Source organism: Brachypodium distachyon, chromosome 1, assembly GCF_000005505.3.
Source record: "Brachypodium distachyon strain Bd21 chromosome 1, Brachypodium_distachyon_v3.0, whole genome shotgun sequence".
NCBI classification, from domain to species: domain Eukaryota; kingdom Viridiplantae; phylum Streptophyta; class Magnoliopsida; order Poales; family Poaceae; genus Brachypodium; species Brachypodium distachyon.
Genome location: NC_016131.3, coordinates 22,879,940 through 22,901,079, shown reverse-complemented (window position 1 = coordinate 22,901,079; position 21,140 = coordinate 22,879,940). Strand labels below are relative to the sequence as shown.

The 21,140-nt window shown below is 42.5% G+C and overlaps 4 protein-coding genes across 6 annotated transcripts; 1 reads left to right on the top strand and 3 right to left on the bottom strand.

Moving 5' to 3' along the window:
* Positions 1-994: 994 nt before the first annotated feature.
* On the bottom strand, positions 995-7,557 carry LOC100832911 (putative disease resistance protein RGA3). 3 transcript variants are annotated; one of them, XM_014899645.2, is made up of 4 exons: positions 7,348-7,557; positions 6,996-7,268; positions 5,469-5,787; positions 995-4,087 (listed from the first exon to the last, which is right to left on the bottom strand). In XM_014899645.2, exons 3-4 carry the CDS (start codon positions 5,751-5,753, stop codon positions 1,133-1,135), a joined length of 3,240 nt encoding a protein of 1,079 aa, XP_014755131.1. In that variant the 5' UTR covers positions 5,754-5,787; positions 6,996-7,268; positions 7,348-7,557; the 3' UTR covers positions 995-1,132. The 3 variants fall into 3 exon arrangements, with proteins under 3 accessions (XP_014755131.1, XP_014755134.1, XP_003560210.1); XM_014899648.2 differs by having other exon boundaries at positions 7,129-7,268; XM_003560162.4 differs by having other exon boundaries at positions 7,192-7,268.
* A 741-nt stretch (positions 7,558-8,298) lies between these two features.
* Positions 8,299-9,640, bottom strand: LOC100832599 (putative cyclin-dependent kinase F-2). Its single transcript, XM_003560161.4, has one exon. It carries the CDS (start codon positions 9,505-9,507, stop codon positions 8,578-8,580), a length of 930 nt encoding a protein of 309 aa, XP_003560209.1. The 5' UTR covers positions 9,508-9,640; the 3' UTR covers positions 8,299-8,577.
* A 2,076-nt stretch (positions 9,641-11,716) lies between these two features.
* On the top strand, positions 11,717-13,945 carry LOC100832287. Its single transcript, XM_010240045.3, has 6 exons — positions 11,717-12,062; positions 12,154-12,220; positions 12,453-12,501; positions 12,864-12,908; positions 13,068-13,164; positions 13,587-13,945. The coding sequence occupies exons 1-5, from the start codon at positions 11,823-11,825 to the stop codon at positions 13,132-13,134; spliced, it is 468 nt and encodes a 155-aa protein (XP_010238347.1). The 5' UTR covers positions 11,717-11,822; the 3' UTR covers positions 13,135-13,164; positions 13,587-13,945.
* Positions 13,946-15,088: 1,143 nt separating this feature from the next.
* LOC100824776 (FT-interacting protein 1) lies at positions 15,089-20,802 on the bottom strand. Its single transcript, XM_003563068.4, has 2 exons — positions 20,464-20,802; positions 15,089-18,384 (listed from the first exon to the last, which is right to left on the bottom strand). The coding sequence occupies exon 2, from the start codon at positions 18,347-18,349 to the stop codon at positions 15,287-15,289; it is 3,063 nt and encodes a 1,020-aa protein (XP_003563116.1). The 5' UTR covers positions 18,350-18,384; positions 20,464-20,802; the 3' UTR covers positions 15,089-15,286.
* Between the last annotated feature and the right edge of the window lie 338 nt (positions 20,803-21,140).

Here is a 21,140-nt window from a genome sequence, read left to right as displayed (position 1 = left end):
ATTATACCCTAGTTTAGAAAATTATTTTGTGCGATTTCAAATCAACTAATCTGTAACTAATTTATTTACTGCTAGAGGAATGAAAAAATTCGTATAGATATCACCTAAATATATGTACATGGGACTTATTTTTTAAAGGAAACAAATGACCTAAATAAGCAAATCTTTGTTTCCGCGCGCCCTCCGAGCGGACCTATCGGCTACGAATGATTGCTCGACTCCCACTCCCCGGAAGCGTTGCAACGCGAAGCGAGCTCCCAGGCCTTGCCCCGCCTTGATTCGCGGGGTTGTCGGATTAGGTGGGAGCGGTGGCTGGAGGCAATAGGGGGTGGCGGATGCGTGGAGGAGGCGGCGCAAATGAAGCACCATAAATCGCCCACAGAGCCCTAGATATATCGTGTGGGAGGACCGATTTCTGGTGGTCCATAAAAATTTATACAGGCCGAGCTGTTTAAAGGGATTTGTTCGATCACCTTTTTCACCAAAACCTTTAAAGTTTACGGGCCAGGACTATACAAGGGATCTACTAGAGATGTTGTAATGCTCGTAAAGAAACCTCACGCAGTCTCTAAAAAAACCCATTGGGGGCCGTCATATCTGTGCAAAACTGGTATGACTTCTCTCTTCCAAATATTTGTGTCTTCATCTGTAAAACCGTAGGTGATTTCAACAAGTAAATTTTACTTTGTGCAAGAAATGTTAACGTATTAAAAATATAGATTTGTTAACCTGTGCGGTATGTTTAAGTTCAACTATAGTGTTACAATTATGTTTACATTTCATTTCTTGGTAAGTAAACTCAATAGTTGTTTAATACTCCCTCCGTTCCATAATTCTTGTCGAAATCTTACGTGTATCTAGACACCTTTTAAGAATAGATACATCCATTTTTAGGCAAATTTGAGACAAAAATTATGGAACGGAGGTAGTATTTTTTAACTATATATATTCCTTTAACCAACTACATTTCTCAAGAAATAGGTACAACTACAACTACATTTCTCAAGTAACTGGCCATTGACAAGATTACAAGACAATACGAGTATTCACAAGTATACAAAACAATGCGAGTATATGACTGGTTAAAAAATAAAAATATATCAAAAGGTCCCAACAGAAATTTATGTGTGTATTAGATGTATTTCCCCAACAAAATGAGGTACATCAAAATGGTGGCAATAAATAGTAGAAATGTGAAAAGTTGAGTCCGCACCCATGACTGACTTGTAGATTGGCTGCCCTGCATGATGCTGTTTTTAGTTCCATCCAACAAGATAACATCACCGGCTTCTTTGGGAACAGCAGGCATAGTGAAGCTAGGTGATATGTATAAAGAAGATTGTGCAAGGGACCTCGCACTCCTATGGAAGTAGCTGGTACTTTTGGTGAAGGAGAAGTAGAAGGCACCATCCGGCAGGTTTGCATATACATGATCAGCATTTTGGATGACAGACCAGTATTGGCTACTAGCAGATGAGCATCTGTCAAGTAGCTCTTCAGCGCCAACAATCTCCAATCTCCTGAGGATGAATGGTTCTTGTGGTTGTGGATGGAGCCAATGTGGAAGTTCAGTTGAATTTCTTTCATCTAAATGAACCTTGTGTAACGACGGGACACCTTGTACATGTTTCAGAAGCAAGCAATGCAAAACTTGCAAATCTTCAAGCCTTTTGAGGTTTGAGATCCTTGTCAGCTTTTTGTTCCTCTGAACTCTAAGTTGTTTAAGTGCAGGTAAGCTCTCAATAACTTCCAGGCTATCGGCATGATCTATCTGTAAGCTTGTCAATGCCATGCAATGCTCGAGCCAGTGGGGAAGTGAATCCAGCTTGGAGCATCCATCAAGCCTGAGATTTATGAGTGAAGGCATATCTCCTCCTTCAAGGCCCCACCATGACTTCAAGTTGCTCATCTTACTGATGATCAACTGCTCTAGCTTCGGAAAAGCCACCCCGTTTTCTGGTGTCCCACGGAACTCAGGGCCAATGGTAGATGACAAATTGGAACCAACTATCGCAAGGAACTTCAAATTCTTCATCTGTCCCAGAGATGGTAAACATTGGCAATACAGGCAGCCATCAAGGGTCAGCCGCTGCAGCAGTGGTAGATCAGACGGAGATAACCAAGATGGAAATCCATGTCCATAATAATTTACCAGCTTGACAGAGACAACAGAAGGTCCTGGCTTCAGTGCATCAAAAACATCTTTAATATTCTCAGCTCTACTAATCTCCACTGGTTGGTCATCAGTGCTGCAGCTTAACTCAAGCACTTTGAGATGACACTTCCCCTCCAGTGCTGATTGTCTTGCATGTTCCCCATTGGGTGTTCTCTCTAGCCTCAGTATCTGGAGGCTTGTCAGCTTAGTTAAGGAGCTCAGTTCTTGAAACTTCCAGCCACTTTTATTTTGTGCACCAGCTGACCTTACAAGAAAACCCTGTAAGCAGTTGAGTTCTTTCATCTTGGAGAATCGGAATGGCACACAATTTAGTCCAGCTCCTGAGATGTCAAGGCTTCTCAAATTTATTAGGCGGCCAACAGATTCAGGGAGGGCATTGAGATGAACACAATTCTTCAGAATTAAGAACTGCAGCATCCTCAGATTCTCAATAGTACCAGGAATTTCTCTAACTTGAGTATTAGCAAAGCTAAGATATCTAAGGTGTGCCATCCGTCCTAAACTTACAGTAACACACTCAATATGTGTATTTCCAAGGTCCAGAACTCTTATGTGTGTGAACTTCTGGAAAATATCATTCATGGACTTTTCATTTAGTGAACTCCCAAACAGGAGAATTGTCCTCAAGCTCTTAAGCTTTTTAATTCCGTTCCGGATGGCTTCTGCACTTGCATTTGTGATGGATAAGCGACATGGTTTAAAAACATCACCTATATCTTCAGGATTGCCAGTGAAGTTCTCATTTTGTGACTGAAGAAGTGCAAACGACCTGAAAAGATGAGGCATCTTTGCTCCCACCGCACCACAAGCTTCATTTTCAGGCAGAAGAAGGCCCCTTCCCAGCAATTCCTCATAACATTTCTCAGCTTCCTCTTCAAGTGTTGTAGATTGCGGCTGCGTTGAGTTCTGTGTGGTCACAATGAACCCCTCAGCAATCCACTGGCGGGTGATACACTGCCGGTTGATCACAAATCCCTCTCGATACAGAGCACAATATATAAAACACCTCTTCAGGTAATATGGCAACTCCAGATAGCTCATATTAATAGTACTTCGAATCCTCCTAGAAATCCCACAGAAATTGCTCGAGTAGACTCTCTCCCAGTCATTCTCTTGAGGCTCCACATCCCTTAGATAGCATCCAATTCTCCTTATTGCCATTGGAAGTCCATTACACTTCTGGACGATCCGTCTTCCAACATCTTGCATGTTGCCAGTGTTCTCGTTAAGCAAAGACTTTGTACGAAGCAACCACCAACCATCATCCTCATTCAGGCACTTCACACGGTAAAGATGAATAGCCCCCATCCTCCTAGCAACACGCTCATCTCGGGTTGTTATAAGGACTCTGCTGCCAGTGGTGCCATGTTGTGCTTGTACCTCTAACAGCCCATCCCAAACATCCTCTCCCCACACATCATCAATGACCAGCACAAATTTCTTACCTTCTAAACATGTGCGCAATAATGCCTGTTGCTCTGGAGTCTCTGCTTTTGTATACTTCCCACCTGACCACATTGTCATTTGCTTCAAGTCTTTTGAGACATGAACCCATAACCTGGTCTCAAACATGGCTGCTGCCCTATGGTATACCTTTCGAGCAAGAGTAGTCTTGCCAACTCCAATAGTTCCTACTATAGCAAATAAACGACAGCTAATAGTATTTTCTCTTTGTAGCAGCTGGATTAGACTGTTGCAGTCATTCTCTACCTCTCGACCTACAATATCAGAATCAAGATCTGGAGCAACATCATCTGATCTGATATCTTCTAGTCTTGGATTTAGATGGAGCATCATGCTTTCTGATTTAATGCTATCCAGTTTCTGATTTAGTTCATGTATATCGCTTGCAATCTTGTAGTTAATAGCAACATCTCTGCAACACTTGAAGGCTGACGAAGGATTGCACTCCTGTACACAAAAGATAAGGTTTAATCCCTTTCCACAACTACTAGATATATATAGAACAAGAAAATGCACATTTGAACGATGTGGTGTAGTTTACTCATTTAGACCTGGATTTGCAAAGTAAGCACATTAAGTTACTTCATGGTGGATAATATTTGTGTAAAACAAATTAAGCAGATAATATTGATTCTCACAGTTCATATGGCATCTTGGTCATATTTACTTGTGCCCAAGATTTTCACGATGATGATCCATACTGCGGGACCTTATCATTCTGATCCTGATCCTATGGCAGACTGTAATAACTAAAAGGTAAGAGTAACATAGTTACATCTAATATAGTGGTCCAGACTTTTTCATCATTAATCATGACATTAGAGGTAGAATAGTCCCATGATCCTAAGATCCTTATCCTACAAACATAAAAAGAATCCTAGGATAACCTTGTTTGGACTTATTGGCCTCTTGAGTCTTGACAGTAGGTGGCCACACATACAGATGCTCTAGCATATAGATATGCTAAGGTATATTTAGGATATGAAATTATATCAGTCTAGCACTAGTTTCATATTGTTGAACTACCTACACTGAAGTCAAGCAACAGTTGTTCCCTCTATTCTTCAGCAGTTGATGCATTTTATACATATTTTTGTTGGAACAGCTCAAATGAATGCTCTTTCGGCAAAAATACAGGGGCTTGCCAGCAACCTAATAGGCATTTCATGGCTCAACGCATACTACAACTTGACAAGCATGTGACAAACCAATGAAGTGGTCTCCTACTTCACTTGATGTGATCATTCATAGACTTGATAAAAGTTATAGAAGTTGAACTACTGGAAGTACTGCATGTGTAAGTTTCAGGAGAAATGCTACAGTAGGTTGCTTCCACCTGGCAAAAGGAGTCTGTACTGAACAGGGCCATGCAGTTTCTGTTCTCCACTTATTGTGGTGACAGGTAAGGTACTACTAAAAGGACTGAGATGCTCCGAAGAATGTTCAATACCTCTAATCACATCTTTAAGCTGTGGTTACTGGTCTGAACATATATAACATGTTAGAGGTTCAGCTGATAGCGATGAATTCTAGGATGAAGCCTCAAATCTAAGGATATTCAGGTCAAATATTTTGGACAATCATTGACCTTCGATGAGAGTAGGTGTAAATAAATCTCTATGGACACTGAATACAAATCAAATCCTCAAATAAAAAAGGCAAAATAATACTCCCTCCGATCCAAAACAAGTGTCTCAGGTTTGAACTAAGTCTAGTTCAACCCTAGTTCAAAACTGCGCCACTTATTTTGGATCGGAGATAGTAGAAATCGTAATTTATCCCTGGAAGTACAAAAAGGAAACAAGTTAAGGATTCATTTTCCCCTGACCTGTGGTTGTGATTGGGGTCTATCGGCTTCAATCCTACAGCGGTCAATTATGTTTTCTGCCTCATAAGTAATTTCTCTCAGTTTCTTCAGCCAATCCCTGGTGGCTGCATGTTGTACAATTGTCTGCTCTGCATCCATGATGATAGTCGTGATATGCTCAAGTTTACTCTTAAGTTTTTCGATCTCATTTTTTACATACAGTACTTTGGACAGTTCGTCAGTGGCTAATTTGCCAAGTGACTTGACAACATCTTTGGTGAAGCCTGCTAGAATTGTCTCGATCATAACTCACTTGATAATTATTCAAGTATTACCTTCTCTGCGAAGAGAAAATCGTTATTATGTTAGAAAATGGACAAAGGACTATTTAACTGCCAATTATCACCTTCTGAGAAAAAACGTACATATGAGACAAAAATACATGAAAGCTGTATACAGTATATGTTAACCAATAAGAAGACGAAAAAGATGCATGTTATAAAACTGTCCGCTCTGCATCTATCAATTGTCATGATTAACCTACTGTATGAATATATACGCATGGAAGCTGTATATATCTTCATCAATATGGAGACAAAAAAGTGAACAAAATTAAAAAAAGAACACAACAATTTGTAGGAGCAGTTCGAGAAAAGGACAATGTAAGTGAGGAAAGGAGATAACAGGTAGATAACAACAAAAAAAACGAATCTCGTTTCTAGCTACCCACAAAAAAAACGAATCTCGTTTCTAGCAAGTAATCACAAGGTACACATCGAGTCCACTAGGGTAGTCTTCCTCCGTTCTGAATGGGTGGACTATAAACTCCAGCATGACACGAGGCCTGTGAACAAGCTCCTCTAATGGAATAAATCGTGGAAGTTGGAACACCTACAACAGATCTAGGCAGCAGAAACCACTAGGAGAAATCTTGGAAGTTGGAACACCTACAACAGATCAAGGAGGAACTCAAGGGGCCAAAAGCACCATTTGTTTTCTTACTTGAACTGGCTTAACACTACAAGCGGGAGCTTTAAACCAAAATTTGTGAAAATATTATGCTCTGGGTTTACATTATAAATTAGGTGTTCCGTAATTTCTTTTGTAGCAATGTACCTTGTTGAAGAGCTTAAAGATCAGATATTATTTGTAGGAAATCGTTTGGTTGAAAAATAAACACTCATTAACACCGCAACAGTATACAGTTATACATACATAGTCCAAATACAAATACCTTTTTAGTATCCTGGTCCAGAAGTACCGGTCCGATAATTCAATAAATAAATTATGGCATTCTGAGATGATGTCTACTCAGAAAAAATCAGTTAGAACTATATATGTGCCAACATAGTTTCTTTTTCAAATGATCAGATATTGGATCAGTCAGGAGAATATCTAAGTCTTACCAATGTGGTTGATCCTGTTTGCTAAGCTAACGCCAGTGGTTGTAAATACAACTCGGAACTCATTTTCCTCTAAAGAAACTTTGAATTCATCTGCTTCGGGCTCACTAAACAAAATTTTCTGAATGTATATGCATGTTCATACCACTACTTGTATGTACGTTCTATCCTCTCCTTTCCCAATCAGTGATCCAAGTAGCACTCGTAGACTCCAATTAACACATGGCCGAATTCCCCAATCACCCAACAATAAGAATGCATCCAGATTCACTCATAACCTTTTCCGAAGCAGATTTGACCAATGATAAAAACCACCGACAGAGAGTGCATTTGGGGGAAACCTTTTGGGATCTTGAACTTGAATCCAGTGCTGCGACGCCTGCAAACCGCAGCGACGCGCTACTGATCTCGTGCGAAGCTGCGGAAAATAACAGATATGATCGAACGCAACAGGAGAACAAAGACGACGGCTGCGGCAAGACCAGAGGAACAAATACCCTAGAATCGCAGGAAATCTCGAGGCGACTCTCTTGCCCAATGCCACAAGCGGGGAGAGGTGGTGTTGTTGGCTAGTTCCCTGCAATTTCCATGTGGTCGCGATGCCGCATCTCCTTGTTTTTAATGCTCAAGTCAAGTCTTCCCCCTGGGTTCGTTGGCCGGCGAGAGCTTTGCTGTCAGACTCCCAGATTCAGAAGAAGGAGAAGAGCTGTCTGGCTGACAGTCAACCCCCTTTATTCTTTACCTAAAAAAACAGCCTTTATTTTGTCCAGAATGTTCCTTCAACAATTCACATCTTACATCATTACAGCATAACAGTATAGCGTTTTTTTTTTGGCAAGGATTCAAACTGAAGCTCTCGGATGAGAACTCGAGTGAGCAACACTACGAACAGAGGCGTTTCAAGATTGGAAATGCTCAGGCTGAAAGTTAACTAAAGACCAGAAGAAACCTGCAGTAAAAATACTGGAGTCTGATCTCAAGACCTGATCGAATATTGAAAAAAACGGTGTGAACAACAAAAGTGGTCATTAAGTCTGTAAACTGTTTACTGTTCTCCAAACAAACAACATTCTTCGCAGACAGAAAGGCAAGTACTGAAACAACATTGTTTTCCAACTGCAACTTACAGCAACCCTTTCTTGTCCGTTTTACATAGTAGGCTAATCCCTGTTTAATCAATGCATCAAGAAAGCAGGATATGCGCCTCAGGATGGCAGAATTCAGAGAAGGACAAGATTGAAGTAGCACAATTATCTCTATTTTTTACTCTCCACTTAATACTATTTATTATGATGTTCCCTTGGAATTCCTGCTTGATGTGGCTTCCATGGTGCCGTTTCTCCAAAATCAAAGAGTTAACTAAGCTCCAACAAACAAAATCGGTCCCTGCTCAAATTGATAAAGCAAATAAATGGACATTGTTCATAAAAAACAAGTAGACATTGAACTGCATTCAACAAAATCATCTTTCCAATTAATTTCCAGGCTACACTGATTGTTCAAAGAATTACATGACGAGGAATGTTGGTTCCTATCGTATCAAGTATCAAGTAGAACTAAGCTTACATAAATCTACATCAAAGAATAAGATTAAACTCGATGAGGGCACTGCAATGCAATGCAGTAATCAGAGCCATCGAGGACTACACCTATCAAGTAGAGTATCATCTAAACCAAGCTGGAGTGATGATCTAACTGAACAAATTGACAGCGCCAGGGCACTCTGCTCAGGCGAAAGCAGAGGACTTGCTGAACCACCGGTGCTCCAGCGCTTCTGCCGCGGTGAGCCTCTCCTCCGGACAGAAGGCAAGCAGGCCCATCAGGATCTCACGCCCAGCCTCCGAAAGCTCCGCAAACCACTCCAAATCCAGCTTCCCCGTGGTTCTGATCTGCTCTCCAAGCTTGGACATCTCGGCGAGCATGTCTTTCTCTGTCTCCGCCTCGAACAGGGTCTCGCCACCCAGGAGCTCCGCCATTATGCACCCAAGAGCCCACATGTCCACGGCAGAGCCGTAGTTCCGGTTGCCAGAGAGCTGCTCAGGCGAGGTGTAGATCATCGTGCCGACGCGGCAATCCTCGTACGGCACCCCGGCCGGCTTCTGCCTCGTCGCCGCACCAAAATCGCAAACTTTGAGCCCGCCGAAAATCCCCACGAGGACGTTCTCCGGCTTGATATCCCGATGGATGATTCCGGCTCCGTGCATCTTCTTGGCGGCATCGATGAGCTGGCGCATCTTCACGCGGGTCACATCCTCGGACAAGGGCCTGTAGATTTGCTCGCGCAGGCTTTGGCCGCCGGCAACGAGCTCCATGACGATGAACATATCTCCAGTCTTGGCGTCCCCAACCACCTCCAGGATCTCCACGATCGACGGGTGGCCGCGGCACGCGGCTTGGCATCCGGCCTCGCGGGTTAGCGCGCGGAAGTCCGGCGGGCCGTGGCCGCCATCCCCGCCGCCGCGGACCCACTTCACGGCGACTTTCTTGCTGGTGCGGCGGTGGCGCGCCATGATCACTTCGCCGTAGGTGCCCTCCCCGAGGGATTCGAGCTTCTCGTAGTCGTAGATGCTCCCGAAAGCGTACCGAGGCCGCTTCTTGCCGCCGTCGACGCGCGGTTCTTGATCCGCCGCCGGGCGCTTGCGGGACGATGTCGACATGATCGGAGATCGCAAAGCGCGAATCGGGATTGGAGAGCAGAGCGCGATTCAGAGGCGGGGATCCGTGCGCGCGCGTGGAGAGCAGGGCGAGGATCGGCCGCGAAGGAGAAGAAGGCGAAATGAGAGAGATGTGCGGCGGAAGGAGGGTAGGCTTGCCCTAGGATGGAAGATTTATGGGCATCGGACGGCTGGGAACGCGTCTCCGAGTTCGAACGGGATTCAGATGGCGTGCGCGTCCCGTTTACGCGGGTGGCGCTATGACAACTAAACCGTTTGTTTCTTGTTTCTTTAGCTGGGGCTGACGTAAACGTAAGCAGCTGAACAACTCAAATTTGTTCTTTTTTTTAGCGAGCGAGACTGGAACGTGGTTTTCTTTCGGAAAAATAGTCCATTTTTCCTTAATATATTCTCTCTCTTTATTGTTTCCAAAGAAAAAAGTATGAGTACTAAAACAAATCATGCATGCAACATCATCTGAAGTAAATCTAAGAGTAGAATATCAATAAACCTCTATAATTAGGAGTTGCGTGTGAGAAAATCACAACTTTTCAAAATTTAACCACATAAACACATTTTCATACTATTAGTTACACAATTTCAACTATTTGAATGCATCTATATACTAAGTCATGCCTAAATACATTCAAATTTTGACAAACTTGAAACATCTTTTGTTGGACGGAGGGAATACATTATTTAGGCAAAAGTCAAAATTCACATTTAATCCTAACCAAAGGGAGGCACAATTAGCATATTCTTACATGTGTACAATTAGCATCAGTTTTTTTTTAAAAAATAACGCTTAATAGGGGGGAGGTAAAAAAGGAAGACAAATTCCTTACTTGTAAAACACTTAGCTGGTGGACTAATCAACAGCACACCGACACTTAGCTAGTCATTCCTATGCACAGGACTAGGTTGAGCCCCACGGCATTCTCTAATAAGCCAAATATACATGCTCAACTAACACTACCCACAGTCACCGACCCTTCGTGTGCAATAGATTTTTTTTTTTCAAAACATATAGTGTCTTACCATTTAGGAACTACTCTATGTGTAATCATCCAGAACTTAGCATTATTGAGTATTACCAATTTGTACAAATCTTCTCATTGTCTATAGTTCTGCTCCTTTATAGTGACCTTTGGCCTTTTTCGTTCCTTCTTCTTTTCTTTGAGCCCTCTTTGGGGCTCGTTTTTATTGCCTTTGTTTGTACTTGTGTTTCATGCACTTTCTTCTCAATGAAAATGACACGTCGATCGGCGTGTTCGAGAAAAATATTCTATTGCTCTTATGGATGGCAACATGGACGAAATTCATGATAGTGCTTGCTCATCTCCATTACTATTTAGGGGTTGTTGTGTTTGGTTGCCCTACACAAACTCATGCCCATGGTTGCTTTTCTTTTTAGAGGGCATGCACATGGTTGGTCTTTTCTTGTGTTTGGTTGCTTTTTGGGAGGGAAGATGAGCGCCCTAAGGCCTTCTTTGGCATTGGTTATTTTTTATTCACTAGTGATTTGATATTTGAAGGGGTTTGGTGTTTTCTAAAAAAAAAAACCTTCTCCCTAAAATACTACTTACTCTGATCCTAAATTCTTGAGTTCTTGTTGTGGTTGAACTAAAATAATAAAACAATGACAATAATTTAAGATTGGAGGGAGTAGTGTTTAGTATGAGAGGTGTTTTTAATTGTCAAGTCTAAACAAACCCTTCTACCATTAAAAGTTGTGATGTTTTGTGCGGAAAACTAGGAATGATCTCTTCTAAGGTCACTCCCAATGCTAGTCTCTTAGCACGTCATCTTAAGCATTTTGCTGACATATTGCCTTTTTAATGATGAAACTGTCTCTTATGCTAACGACAGTTTCTTCACGCAAACCAACATAAAGTCATTAACTCTCTCTCTCACAAAACTATTAAATAACTGATACTTTAGATACCAACTTAATATGTGGATGTGGTTTATTGGCATTTTGGGCTAAGAAAAAACACCTCAGGGACAATGCATTGGGAATGGCCTAATCCTCTCTTCACCGAACAAACATTTGGAATTTTTAGTGTTTACTGTTTGGGGCGAATAATAACATAGAAAACATTAAAAAAAACACCGGTGACAAACAAAAGATATGAATCTGACAGGCAAAATGTCGGCCTAGCTTTTTTTTTCAGGGAAAAAAAGGTCGACCTAGCTTTAGTGGTCTGAACTCTGAAGATTAGCAATACCCGAGCCGAAGGAAAAACGTTCCAAGTGTCCCCCTGGCCCCTGCTCTTCCTTCCCCTCGGCGCAGAAACCCAGCCGGAGAAGAGAACTAGATGGAATCCGACTCCGACGCCTCCCCTAACCCACCGCCGGCGCAGGAGGAATCCTCTCAGGAGGATCCTTCGCCGGCCCGCTCCTCCTCCTCCCCCTCCACTGCCCCCACGGCGGCAGCCCCACCTCCCCCTGGGGCGAGGGAGGTGGCGGCGGCGATGTTGGCGGTGGAGCGAGACGCCGCCGCTATCGCCGAGAGCTACGCCTCCCTCTTCGCCTCCCTCCGCATCGCACTCTCTAACGTATGCATACTCTAAGCACAACCAGGATTTTTTTCCTCCGATTGTTACAGTTCACCCAGCGCCTAATTCTGCCGCTTCCACACACGAGAAGGTTACATCGACGTCGGCGGAGAACATGGACTGCTTGAGCGAAGTCGTAGGTCGCCTCCAAGAATCAGGTGAGCATGTTCAGAATTTTACTAAGCTCTCTGGAGTATGTATCATCTGCATCTGAATGTCTAAAATTGTAGACTGTTTGCGTTCAATGGTCACACCCTTTTTTTATAATTCTGTAATTTGGACTGTAGAATTTGCATAGTTTTTTTTTCTGCACTTTCTGTTGTTCATTTTATCGTTGCAGAGGAAAAAAAAATCGTACTCTTACTTTCTGTTACTACTGCATTTTTGCAGCACTTGAAGCGTCTTCGAAAGGAAATAAGTACATCAATTCGTGCCTCAGGTGATCACTTTGAACTAGTGTCTTCATCTTTCACTTGGCTGTGCTACGTGTGGTAGTGCAGTGCGAATGTACACACCCTGCATTGTAGTGGTCTCCGTAACTAATTTCAGAGATATTCTTTTTTCACTAAATTGCAACTTCAGGATAAATCATATACTGCCCGATACTACCAATATTGACTAGAAATCCCGTTTGGTTCTGGATTTCCTTTTAGCACTGTAATTGTTGCAGTTGGAGGAGATATGGCATTGTAGGCAACAGATGTATTACTTTCTGGAAACCATGCACTGTTTTATGCGTTGACATTGGTCAGTTCATTTTGTGTCTTGTGTTTTGTGGTGACCCGGTGTGAAATGTTGCAGGTTAAATGAGGAAATGAGAGGCTTGGAAAGCCTAAGTATGCAACTGTATCCTTTTGTTAGTTGCTGATAACATGTAACTCTGCAGCTGTGTTGTTCAATTGGTGAAAGGTCATTTTAGTATGAATATATGCTTGTGTTTTTTAGTTTCATAGCGTTTTAGCATTGCCCATTTTGGAATTACGTTAAGTCTTAATTCCTGAAAAGAAAGACTATGCGGAAGAATGTTGATTCACTAGACTTGGCTGTTGATCGACTGCTCCACATCCCGTAGTCAGTGTTTGTTATCAGTATCATCTACAAGGTAATTACCACTTACATGCTTTTTTTACCTCACTTACTGCATTTTTTTCTAACATGCACGGATGTGCAGGAAGTGCTTCAGTACATTGTCCCAAAAAAAAAAAGGGACAACTACCGACTATTTTGTTACCAATGCTATGAGATTTTGTGCAATTTATTTTTCACGATGCATGGAGGCACTAGTTCTAATGATAGGCCCCTTGTTGACATTAATTAACTCATTTGGAAAATATGGAACGTCTTTAGTACTTTGCTAACAAATTAATATAGTTAAATGATGGTGTTTATCTATGACATCATGAGTTTGACTTATCATACGCCTTAATTCAGGGCAGCATGCTCCTTGTATATATACCTTTGACATCATTACAATTATTTATTTTTTCCGTATGGTGTCCATGTACTTATAGTTCAGTGCTGCAGGAACTTTTGACGACATTTATTTACCAAGTAGCTGTCACATTTTTGAGTTCCAAGGCAACCAACTACTGTAAATCTGAAGTGGCTTGTATCAGCAAAAGAGAAGTTTTCCCTTCCACAGCATGATGAAGTTCGCCTAAATCTTGACTTTATTTACTCTTCCTTATGTGTACTTGGGAACAAGGCAGTATGCGTTTGTTGAGAAATCACAATTTTCTTATCTTCCATCATTTACCTTCTTGTGATCTATGTCTTGAATTATGCTTCTAGAGTGGGCCATTCAACCTATGGCCACACAAGTTGGTATTTTTCTCTGTAAGACTGAAAAGGGGCAATAAAGATATTTTATTTTATAAATGTTACCTTATCTTTGTGTGCGCACTCTTGGATATATTTCATTGTCACTGCCTTATCAATCATACCCAATTCTGTTTTCTTGCCAACAATTTGAACCATTCTCATATTGTTAAGTCTATGTATATCAGTACTCGAAGACTATATGTGTTATGAAGTGATGTTGGAAACAGTCCTTTTTTCTTGGACACAATTTAGTGTGATCTGTGCAAATTGTGTCAAAGAAGTCATCTTATCACTTCCAGATGTTTTCCATTACCTATGTTGCTTTGTGCTTATCTTTGTACTATGTTCAAATCTTGCAACTTGATAGTGTACCAGTAAGACTTACAATTTTACTCCGTGGTATAAGGGCATAAGGACCCCGTCGTACCAAGTGGAGTCATTTGTTGTTTGCTCCAAACCATAGTAAAGAATTGATAAATCTGTTTTATCTAAATTTTGTTCTTCTTTTTGTATAGAACAAATCTTGAATGTCTGTGTTCAACAAAGTTAATGAGAAATATTGTCCATTTGTTTTCAGCTGTCTCGAAAGTTTCCCTGACTGTACAGTAAATTTGTTGAGTCAAAAATATCATATGTTCCGTTAGTGCTTCTAATAGAAAATCATATGAAATAAGGTAACAAATCATTCTATCACTCTTTGGAGGACTTCATGTGCCTGATAATTTGTCACGGGGTTGTACTGATAACGATAAGAGTTCAGTATAATATCAATTATTTTTAGATTAGCTCTTCACTATTGATGTTGATGTCAGTTGTCCATTATGCTCTTCAGGCCCAGGAGAGTAAAGCTGCTTATTCAAAACAAGTGCAAAGAATGATTTCTTATTTAATTGTTTGTAGTCATGCTGCGACCTGCAAGATAAACAACATATCTTGATTCTTGATACAGTAAGGTTCTGATGCCCATCTTCATAATACAGCAAAGTTTTTATGCTCAGAGATTAAAAATTTGTATGCTAGCAGAAGTGTATAAAACTTTCATCCAGTTCAACATAGAAAAATATGCACATGCGGAGGATCTCATGAACCTCAGTTTCATGCTTACCTTGTAATGCTCTTATACCTTGAGCATGACAAACTTGACTTGGTTAGTTGGTCATAGAAACTCTCTTTTTTTGTACAAACATCTTATGAACATCTTGTACTATACAGCTTAAAGAATGAATCTCTTAACTTTTGACCACAAAATTATCTGATGAACTCGCCTTATTTTGTTCCACATGGTACAGCAATTACATATTATGATAATTTACCTGATGCTATAATACAACAATATACTGACAACAGAAAATAGATACAAAGAAGTGTATTACACAACATTAGTAGCTGATCTCTGAGGTCCTTTACAGCAAAGAATCTGTCTTTGCAGGTAGCCTCCTGAAGAAGTTTACCGGCGCTGCAGGCACCTTGTGGCGAAACCGTGGGTGCCTCATCCAAAAGAACCCAAGGCAGAGTGCAATCACTTGGAATGGTGTAATATACAAAATAATTGCGGTGAACAGGCAAAATAATAGGAACATAGCTGTTGCTCTTGGGTCCCTCCAGCTCAGCAGTGACTGTATTCTCTCACCCTGAGTTGCGATGTCACCAACAACTGTCTGTATCCTCCCGGCAACATGCCGGAGCCTGTCATACCTCATCCTAATCAGGTCTGGGCTCTTTGAGGTTGGGAACGTGTCAAATTCCTCATCAAGCTCGTCTGGATGGGCAACATCAGCATAAGATATCCTCGTGTTCATATGTGGTGGAACACGTGGCCGGAACCGGTAATTCCACAACCCAATCAAGAACATGTACAGGAAGATTGTCGGAAGGATGAGGTCTGGATAGAAGACGAGCATGATGAAGAGCACATGAACCAAGACTGTGGTGACTGGATTTTTCCACTGGCAAACATCACCAAACCACTTCCCTGCAGCAATGAATCCAGAGAATACTTGCATAAGACGGAAAAAGTTTGCTTTGCTTCGTCGCATACTCCACAGGTGAGAGCGGGCGTCTGACATGTACTCAACAACTTCCCTGCGAACTGGTGGCTCCATGCGCCCCAGGCGCTGTGCAACAACCTGGACAGCCTGGTGACGTAGCATTTCCTGCTGGACTATTGACAATGGCTGGGAGTAGTGCATTTTGGGCAAGAGTGGATGTGAGTATGTAAGGAACACATTGAGCAGGGATGTGACTGAGAACCTGATAGCAAGGTGAAGTTCACCCATCTTCTTAACTCCTGATGGGTGGAGAACAAGCAGTGGATATGTGTGCGTGTACACCCGCCTAGTCTCAAGGGTTGAGATCCTGATTCGCACTTTCCCAATGGGTTTATCCATACTGCTGGGGGAACTGTGGCTGTGGCTGTGGCTGTGGCTGTGGCCGTGGCCGTGGTCGTGGTTGTCTCCTCCAATGTGGCAGTTGTCAAACAGACCAATGGTGAGTACTGTTCCATGGTCAAAGACATCCCATGTATACTGCTCATTGAATCGAGGGTTCAAGTTGTCAACTATTGTGCGAGTACGCACCCATTTATGACCATACTTGGCAACACAATATGGATCACATGACCCTCTTTCTTGCCTGGTCTTTGTTGGGGTAAGACCATTTGCACTTAGAATGCCAACTTCAAGCAACCCGATTGGTGGCTTCCACAGCTGCTTCATTGTTGGTCGGAGATCGCTACAATACTGTGTTGACTCATCAAGGACATGATAACCACCTTCAAGGCAAACCCGGAGGCTTATCTTTGCATAGAATTTGTCTTCCTTTAGCTGGTTCATGTCAATCAGTCCTGGTCTCCTCAGATCAAACCACACTGGGCGTACTATCGCCTTGTGATCAGCCCTCTTTTGAAGCCTTGCGATAGGTATGATAGCTTCACCAATTACCTCATCTTTGTCCTGTGCAACACGATCTTCTATTTGTATGATCAAGTCATCCTCAAAAGGCTCTGCTGCGACAAACATCATCTCCTCATTCCACATGAAGTTTTTGGTTGGTGAGCGAACTTGCCTTGTCTTCAGCAATTGGTGACCAATCCTCACCTTTACAAACACATTAGGTATGTGGTGGTGCTCCATTGTGAATATATCCTGTGCCTCAATTACATTGACCCTTACATACCACATTCTTGGTGCAGGGTAGACCTTACCACGGATATAGTTGTGGAAATGGGAATCAATTGGTGTTGATCCTGCATGAATGGCGCTTGGGAAGCATTCATCTGCTTGAGTTCCATACCATACTGCGAGCATTAACTCCCCTCTGTCCCTCATCCCATCCTTGCCCATAAGGCGATACCACTCTGGCGCCAATGGACTGTCAGGAGGGACCCTTACAGGCACCTCATTCAGGTCAAGCATTACTCGGCCGACATAGTCATCCCGAAGGATGTCCTTATCCTTCACAACAACTTCAAGTGTTGATGACTGCACTACTTCCTTAGGGAATGCAAACACCTCATCCCACTCAGGCCTCTGGTTCTTCTCGAAGAACTTTGTTTTCATTTTGTAGTTCCCAAGGTGCACCTCAACATAAGGGTCAAGACTCCCTGTGAGGTCCATGTGGGGCAGCTCACGGGCCTTGACTACACGCACAAAGAGGATGTGCATCTTCTCCACAAGGTCATATGCCCCAGCCTTTTCACCAGGCATCACCCGACCATGAACAATACGCCCACCACCAAGCGTTGGGCTTGTCTCCTTCAGCTGAAAGTCTACAGGCTGCTGTGGACCTGCAGAATACATCCTTACTTGAGGGGCTTCAGGTTTGTTCCCAGCAGCGGCGTAGTTTCTCTGCTGCTGATCTCCATATGAACCCTGTCCCTGAGCGTAGTATTGCTGCCCCGCCATCGGGGCTGGTCGCTGCTGTTCCCGTGGTAAGTGTTGGAATTGCCTCACTTCATTTGTCCTGGTTTCTTGGAAAGGATTTGGAATAGAATTGACAGTTGCCTGCTCTTGGGCAGTGGTGGGTGTGCTTGCAAAATTAAAATCCTGACCTGGAGCGGACACCCTCACTGACGGATCATCTGTAAGGAAGACTCTAAGACCAAGCTCGCCACGAGCACGTGACAAGATTGTGCGCTTCTCCAGAGGGTAATGCAGGGGTGCTGCATCAGATTGGCTGACAAACGATGTACCGGAGATGCGAACCTTGCCGAGGCATGTCTTGTTATTGCTGACACGGTTTGCATGGTACACATAGGCCTCGAGCTCTTTCTCCTGAAGACGTGAAGGATCGGATATGTTGAAGAAGAACTGCTCGTTCCAGACAGGGTTAATGTCCCTGTCTTTTATGGCTGTGCGGAACTTCTGGTCATCGAATTCGACCTCTACAAAGGCATTGGCTGTCCCCTGCTCTTTCGGGATGAGGTCATGAGCACTGACAACTTCAACACCGAGCTTAAGATTGCTCATGTTGGGTCGCCACCTCCGAACTGATTCGCCTTAATCTGAAATAGGAACAAGTATATGTATTTAGTAATCTGTGAGTGCAAAAACTTCAGTAACAAGCCAGCAGCTTGTAACTACCTGTTTTGAAAAATGTATACGGAAATAAGGAAGAAAGTTGTGCCAGTTGGAAGTTGGTTGCAGAAATATTCTTGCGGATGCCCACAAGTTTTACTTCGTCACAACTCCCAAAGGAATAAAACATTGGTAGAAGGAATCAATAGGATATTTGAAGCATATATCAGGTACTAAAAGTGCAATAGATTTTATTGGTGATGCCCAAAATAGTTCCAAAGAATCAAACATTGGTAGCAGGAATCAGTGACGTGCCAAAGAATCAAATACTGGTAGTAGGAATCGGTTGCTTGTTTCAAGATGCCAGGCACGAAATGTGAAAAGGAAATATTCTTCGTGATCCTCAAAAGTTTTTTGTTCCCAAGGAATCGAATGGTAGCAGGAATCAAGGGTTTGTTTGAACCATATATCAGGTACTAAAAGTCGACTAGAAAGTGTTGACAACAACTGAAATTATATAAAGAAGAAAAAGTGTTGTTTTTCAGACCATGTGGCATATATGAAATTTGAGCTTCCAATTTAGGCTTTTTAACATTGCAAGCCATGACTTGTAATAATTGGTGTATTAATTCATCACAACTTGGGCAATCAGTCATTCATTGACTCATCTAGTGCTGTTCCTTTTTCGATGGAATGCAACACTGGCGATGACATCTGTTGGTGCACACACAGTCAGCCAAAATCTAATCCCACATCTTAAATCCACCCCCAGAAAATGAAAATTGCATGCATAAGTATAATGTGCTGCTATGTATATAAAAGCCTACAAAGCATGACCATCAGCGGCATTTGGTAGACCAGACGTGGGTGCAGAGACAGCGAGAGGCCACCGGCCACCTCCTCTCTGATTGAGACGTCCACTACAATAACATGCACAGAAAAAGGTATCCCTGCCCGTTACCCTACAATTTACCAATTAAGACTTAAGACTGTACTTAATTTACCAGTTTAAGACTGTATAATTTACCAGTTAAGACTCTACAATCGCTGCTAGCGGTTAGCAATTTTTGGAACCTAACAGAAGCTTGGATTCTAAACTATATCGAAATGAAAGAAAGCATGAGGTTAGGGTTGGTATGAAAAAGGATTCTAAATTAAAACAACTTGTTTGTGTGGAAGACGCAAAGCTTGATTAACAGGGATGGGTGATGAGATGGCATAAATGAAGCAGCACAAGTCGCACGTCGGAAAAGTAGCATCTGAATCGTTCAATGAAACGCTTATGGGGCTGTGGCACATCATGGACGAAAAGGTAGGCAGGTGATGGAGCTCTCCATAGAATATGGTATGGTGGGGGTGTCGCCATTGAGTTTAGGGGAAGCTCTCCATGATGGATGTAGAGAGGGAGGCCATCACCAGATACCAGAATCAGGCAATAAATATCCTCACCAAATCCATGGGTATCGCCGGGAAATTCGGCCACTTCATTTAACAGATGATTAATTGCTAAGCCGTACTTGTACTAGTAGCCAACAGGAAGCATAGGTGTACCAGCCAAGGGAGCAGATCTGGATTGACAAAAACAAATTTTAGATGCATTTTTTTTTGGAGAACTTGGCTCTGGTTCACATTTAGTCCCAAGAATTTCTTTTGTTTTCGAGAGCGTGTATAGTATAGGATGAATTTCGTAAAAACATGAGGGACAAGCTTGTCGAGAAGAAGAAGAAAAATGGTAGACAGCAACTATGATGATAAAATTGCAGTCCACATGATCGATTTTCAGATAACTCATCCCTAAGACGCTAGACAATAACCACAGTAGAAAGGGACTCGGAAGTTTTGGATCCGGATATCATCAGACCAAAATTTATCAGTCATCTGAGCAACCCAATTAAAGAGAGGAGGAAAAACAGAGAGAGGGAAGAAGAAGCTAGGAGTGAACAAACTTGAACTTATCAACCATCACCAAAGTCGCCAGAGAAAATTGAACATGGAGGAGCACAAGAAATTCAGACAGACAAATTAAGCAATAAAATTAGAGGACAGAGGCAGGCAGCAGTAGTAACCTTGACGACGTGCTTCAGCGCGCGCAGGCAGCAGCTAGCTTGAGTTCTTGACCTGGAATTCAAGAACAAGGGAGAACCGGCCGGGGTATCCTGCGTGCGAATTGCTGCGACGAGAGCAGACAACTGGCTACATAGAGAGAGAGAGAGATAGAATAGAGGAGAGAGATGGAGAGGGGTGGGGTTGGGGGTTTGTATAGTAAGCTTATTAACCTATGGCTGTGGAGCGAGAAACACATGTATGCATGGTTGTTTGGCTGTGCTTCTTGTGGCGTCTGGGTGCCGTGGTTGGTTGTTGCCGTGTTGGATTAGCGCAGGTTTTGTTTCTTGGAGATTGATTGGAACGAGCGAGAGAGGATCGGAGAAGGGAGCGTGTGAACTGTCAAGAGAGACCCGTAGCTAAAAAGGGGCTATCATAGTCTAATGAGTAGAAAAATGGTAATGGTCCCGGCCGGACTGTACATGCAGTCTACAGGTTCGGAGCCGCGGAGGTGCCTCCAAAGCTTTTGTTTTTCGCAGGGCCTCCAAAGTTTATTACTACTTCCGTTTCGTTTCATAGTTCTCGTCGAAATCTTACGTGTATTTAAACACTTTTTAAAAATAAATATATTTATTTTTGAGCAAATTTGGGACAAAAATTATAAAACGGAAGAAGTAACTTTTAGTGGTTGCACGCGCGG

What these genes read in the sequence shown, in the direction of transcription:
- LOC100832599 (XM_003560161.4), bottom strand. Translation starts at nt 9,507, where the DNA reads ATGTCGACATCGTCCCGCAAGCGCCCGGCGGCGGATCAAGAACCGCGC.
- LOC100824776 (XM_003563068.4), bottom strand. Translation starts at nt 18,349, where the DNA reads ATGAGCAATCTTAAGCTCGGTGTTGAAGTTGTCAGTGCTCATGACCTC.
- LOC100832287 (XM_010240045.3), top strand. Translation starts at nt 11,823, where the DNA reads ATGGAATCCGACTCCGACGCCTCCCCTAACCCACCGCCGGCGCAGGAG. An exon ending in TCCGCATCGCACTCTCTAAC is followed by an intron (nt 12,063 to 12,153) that starts GTATGCATACTC and finishes ACACACGAGAAG; the next exon opens with GTTACATCGACGTCGGCGGA. An exon ending in AGGTCGCCTCCAAGAATCAG is followed by an intron (nt 12,221 to 12,452) that starts GTGAGCATGTTC and finishes GCATTTTTGCAG; the next exon opens with CACTTGAAGCGTCTTCGAAA.
- LOC100832911 (XM_014899645.2), bottom strand. Translation starts at nt 5,753, where the DNA reads ATGATCGAGACAATTCTAGCAGGCTTCACCAAAGATGTTGTCAAGTCA. An exon ending in GACCCCAATCACAACCACAG is followed by an intron (nt 4,088 to 5,468) that starts GTCAGGGGAAAA and finishes TTTTGTGTACAG; the next exon opens with GAGTGCAATCCTTCGTCAGC.